Source organism: Adiantum capillus-veneris, chromosome 8 (genome assembly GCF_014529385.1).
Source record: "Adiantum capillus-veneris isolate H3 chromosome 8, ASM1452938v2, whole genome shotgun sequence".
NCBI classification, from domain to species: Eukaryota; Viridiplantae; Streptophyta; class Polypodiopsida; order Polypodiales; family Pteridaceae; genus Adiantum; species Adiantum capillus-veneris.
In genome coordinates, this window is record NC_140938.1 from 2,874,827 (window position 1) to 2,880,089 (window position 5,263).

The following is a 5,263-nucleotide window of genomic DNA, read 5'->3' on the forward strand; positions in this document are numbered from 1 at the left end:
CTTCACCCAATTCCTCAAGCTATGATGCAAGTACACAAGAAGCTAGCTCCTCTCCACCACCCAAAAGGGGAAGAGGGCATAGACGTGTGCATCCCGCTTGGAAAAGAACTCGCCGTCTCCAAAAGTTCAAAGGAGGAGGAAAGACCATCACTTTCCTTAATTTTGACGGGACATATGGCGATACGAATAAGGTGCTTCACTTTATTCAACAATTTGATGCAGCTTTTGGTGGTGAGCAGTTCACGAAAGGCTCTAAGCTTCGCCATGTTGCTATGTATTTCCAAAAGTCTACTAGACATTGGTGGGCTACCCTAAGAGCTCAAGAGCTAGCACCAAGGACTTGGAAGGAATGTAGATCTACCATCATGAAGCAATTTCTTCCAAAAGTTTTGGGACTTGCATCTCAAAGCCACTGTCTTTAGTAAGATAGATTTCTCCAAACAAAAGCAACAATTTGGTGCTGGTCTTCCCGAAGACATGCGAGCATATGTGAATGCTCAAAGCCCCAAGTCTATCTCCACTATGATTCACCACTCTATCGTAGCTGCTAAGATCTTTCTTCCAGTAGCTACAAAGACTGTGGTACGAACTAGTGAGAGAAAAGAAAGACCTACACATGGGGAGAGACCTCCCACTAATGCAAATCGGGTCAAGAATGACAAGAAGAAAGACAAAGGCCTCTTCAAAGGCAAGAATCGTCTTTCTCTCGGAGAGATGGAGCGCTATCGCAAAGAGAATCGATGGTACAAGTGTGGTGAACAAGTTCATGCATATCGCGTTTGTCCTTTAAGAACGGCTAAGAATGACAAACCACAAGCATCTAAGATTGCAACGCAAGACAAGATCAAAGAAGATGATGCATCAGGCCCGTGTAATGCATGGGGCGAGGTACGTGACCAAGATTGTCTTATCTTGTTTGACCCAGGCTCTTATCGCAACTTCATCTCTCAAGAGTTAGCTAGCAAGTTGGGCATCCATGCTCATGAAATGGGACTTGCAATTGAAGCTGACGGTGCTTTTGATACACCAGCTGTTCCAGTCACTCCTTTGATTGGGAAGCTACACCTACATGTGCAAGGCTATGTTGATCAAGAGAACTTCTTCATTTCTCCTCTTGAGCATCAAGATGTTTTGTTGGGTGCGTCATGGTTTCACCGTATGGCTACTACTATTAAATTCCCAGACAGAGTTATTACTTTCAATCATAGAGGTAGAGATATTACTTTAGAAGTTAATGACAAGGGACATACTATTCCTCTTGTATCTCAAGATGCTTTACATAAATCAATAAAGTCTAGTCTTTCTGCGTACTTGATTTTTGTTAAAGACTCTATGCCAGAAGCTAATTCTCTACCCTCTAATCTAAATGACTCATCTAAAGAAGAAACAAGTTTGAAGTTGTTTCTTGATGAGTATAATGATTGTTTTATTGACTCTATCCCGGGGAGCTCCCTCCTTCAAGGGGGGAAGATGACCAGAAGATTGAGCTCATTCCAGGAAGCTCGCCACCCAACAAGCCTCCATATAGAGTCTCTCTTGCTCAACAAGAGGAGATTATGGCACAAGTAAATGAGCTAGTTGAAAAGGGGATGGTACGCCCTAGTTCATCTCCTTTTTGCCCACCCGTGTTATTAGTGCAAAAGAAGGATGGTTCATACCGTATGTGTGTAGACTATCGTGCAGTAAACAAGAACACTATTAAGAATCATTTTCCGATCCCAAGGATTGAACATCTCTTTGATAAGCTTCAAGGATCTTCCTACTTTAGTAGGATATATCTCAAGAGCGGTTATCATCAGATTCGCATCATACCAGAAGACATTCACAAGACCGCATTTCACACAACTTTCTGTCTTTATGAGTTTCTTGTGATGCCTTTTGGACTCACAAATGCACCGGCCACATTCAATAGAATGATGGACCGCATTTTTCTTAAGCATCGTGCTTACACGGGAGTGTTCCTTGATGATATCATAATCTACTCCAAGAGCCTAGAAGAACATAAATGTCATCTCAAGGCAGTTTTTCAAGAGCTGTGAGATAATAAGCTTTATGTTAATGGCAAGAAAAGCGAGTTCTTCTTGCAAGAGATTAGTTATTTAGGTCATATTATCTCCAAAGAGGGCATCCATATGGATCCCGAAAAGTTAAGCTAATTGAAGAGTGGCCTCAACCACAGAATCTCCATGAACTAAGAAACTTCATTGGAATGTGTTCCTACTATAGGAGATTCATTGAGAAGTTCTCCATTATAGCAGGACCACTACACGATTTGACAAAGAAAAAGGTCAGATTCCAATGGACAGCTAAGGAGAACAATGCTTTCTTAAAGCTTAAGGAAAAGCTTATGTCGGAGCCCGTACTAGTGCTCCCTGATCTCATGAATCCATTTGAGATCGAATGTGATGCTTGCGGTGATTGCTTAGGAGCTGTTCTTTTGCAAGAAGGACATGCTATAGCATATGAAAGTCGCCGTTTAAATGAGCAAGAGTGTGTTCTAGGAATCTATGAAAAGGAATTACTTGCGGTAATTCATGCATTAGATTCTTGGAAACACTTTCTTCTAGAAAATCCTTTCATAATAAGAGCGGATCACCAAAGCATCAAGTACTTCATGTCTCAAACAAAGTTGTCTGACAAACAAATGAGGTGGAAAAATTTCTTGTCACAATTTCACTTCCATATTGCTCACATTCCAGGTAAGCATAACACAGTTGCTGATGCTCTCTCAGGAAGACCAAGAGAAAATGTTGTTTCGGTTTCATACCACAATGATCTATCTAGTATGGTAGATGCGTATGCTATGGACCCAGATTTTCCTAATGTCATGTCCGCTTTGAGTATGGGGAAGACACAAGATCCATATGTACTAAAAGATGGATTTCTTCTCTATGGCTCAAGGCTATGTGTCACAAAGGATTTGAGAGCAAAGGTTATGCTAGAATCCCATGCTCCTCCATATGCAGGACATAGGGGCATTCAAGCCATGACCAATGCTATTGAGACATACTTTTACTGGCCATCTATGAAACATGACATCAAGGAATATGTCTCACAATTTATGATGTGCCAAAAGGTAAAGTATGATCGAGGTAAACAAGCGGGTTCATTGCAACCTTTATCCATCCCAGAAGCACCTTGGGAAAGTATTTCCATGGATTTTATTTTTGGTTTACCAAAGTCAATTCATGGTAATACGGGTATATGGACGATAGTTGACAGGTTTAGTAAACAAGCCCATTTTGTACCTGTCAAGAAGACTATCAAACCGCACCATATGGCTACCCTGTTTATCTCACAGATCTTCAAGTATCATGGCTTGCCCAAATCTATAGTCTCAGATAGAGACCCTCGAATGACGAGTCTCTTCTCGAAAGGACTATTTGAGAACATGGGAACAAGACTAGATTTCTCCTCCGCTTATCACCCTCAAACGGATGGGCAAAGTGAGATAGTCAATTCCACAGTTTTGGATCTACTAAAGAGCTATGTTAATGAAGTAGATCAAAAGAATCAGTGGGAAAAGTATCCACCCTTAGTAGAGTATGCATACAATAACACGGTGCATACCTCTACGGGAAAGTCTCCTTTTGAGATAGTGAAAGGTCGGTCAAAAGTTCCTCCTATTTTGAGGATGCACCAAAAGATCTTCGTTGCAGAAGAGTATGTGCGTGATCTTCAAGCTTCTTTCCAGAAGATAAAAGACGCCATACAATAATCGCAGTAAAAGCAAAAGAGAGAGGCTAACAAGCATAGAAGGTTCCTTGCATTCAAGGAAGATGACTGGGTCTTGCTAAAGTTTTCCAAAGCCCGTTTGAGGCATACCACGGGAAAAGATTGGCAAGGAATGCACTCAGGTCATCAAAAGTACTATGCTAAGCTTGCACGCCATTACTATGGTCCCTTTAAAATTAAGGAACGCATCAACGAAATGGCTTATAGGCTAAGGTTGCCAGCTTCCTGGCACATACATAATGCCTTCCATGTAAGCCTACTTAAACCTTTCAAGGGAACACCTCCTACGAAGCCTCTTGAAGAAGAACCCTCTGAATTTAATGAACTCGAAGAGCTTTTGCAACCGGAAGCTATTCTACCACATGAGGATAAGATCCTACAAAATGGTAAGGTACTACGTACGTATTTGATTAAGTTCAAAAATTATTCTTTTGATGATGCTAAGTGGATGAGGGAGCCCCAGCTCAAAGATTCAATGGCTTTGGTCCATGAATACAATGCTATTTATCCAATGCGTACCTCTCACGACATCGATGAATAAACCATGGTAATAAAGAATGTTTTATGTTTCTTTCTTATTACACCCAATGTTTTTCATGTGCATGCAAATGTTTAATGACACACAATGCTTGCGACGGATACGTCCCTCAAGCACCGAATAGACTAGCACTCTATTGCGGGAAGGTGTTTAGGCTTATGATATGTTGTTAACAAAAGACATGCGTGCTTGCGGCAGACTATGTCTCTCAAGCATCGGCTAGATTAGCACTCTAGCGCAAAATGATGCTATGGCTTATGTATGTTTTACACGCTTGCGGTGGCTATGTCCTCCAAGCACCCATGTGTGGAATGGTGTAATTCGCTTTAAATGTGGATCCAAAAGCAAATGTTTATGTACCCAAATTCCTTAAATAAACGCATAGTCGAGGACGACTATGATTTAAGGGCGGAGTAATGTTTTATGAGCTTCACAAGATTTTCTCTATCTAAAAAGTAGCTATCTAGAGAGGGTTTATTAAGGTTTATTTTGACTACAGTTTATGCTAGTCAAAAGGAATAAGCCTTTAAAAGTGCAAAAATATACATTCTCTCACTAGAATTCTAGAGAGAGTGTAATGGACGAGCATGGCCTACATGCTAAGATTTGCGAAAAGATTTATTGTGACTATAGAATATGTTAGTCAAAAGAATAAACCTTTACAAGTGCAAAAACGGACATTCTTTCACTAGAATTCTAGAGAGAGAATGTATTAAAATGACAAAATGGGATATGCAAGGAGTGCATTCAAGCAATGTGAGTTAGCTACTCCATAAGTGCGAAGGATTCAACAATAGGATCTCACCATGCTTTACGGGAGGTCAAACAGACTCTCGGGAGGGCCAAAACGAGCAATTTACTGCTTACGAGAAGGTTGGAAGTGGAGCAGAGAGGCTGTAGGTGGGAAGCAGGTCCTACACATGTCAAAAAGCTAGTGGGCATGCAAATAGGGATGGGAAAAGTAAAATCGATTTTGGTTTCTTGCTCTCC

The 5,263-nt window shown here is 41.0% G+C and overlaps 1 protein-coding gene across 1 annotated transcript; it reads left to right on the top strand.

Annotated features, from left to right (window-relative positions):
• Nucleotides 1-477: 477 nt before the first annotated feature.
• Nucleotides 478-3,718, top strand: LOC147451581 (uncharacterized). The gene is made up of 3 exons (XM_086518754.1): nucleotides 478-1,565; nucleotides 2,227-2,414; nucleotides 2,700-3,718. The coding sequence occupies exons 1-3, from the start codon at nucleotides 478-480 to the stop codon at nucleotides 3,716-3,718; spliced, it is 2,295 nt and encodes a 764-aa protein (XP_086374880.1).
• The last annotated feature ends 1,545 nt before the right edge of the window (nucleotides 3,719-5,263 follow it).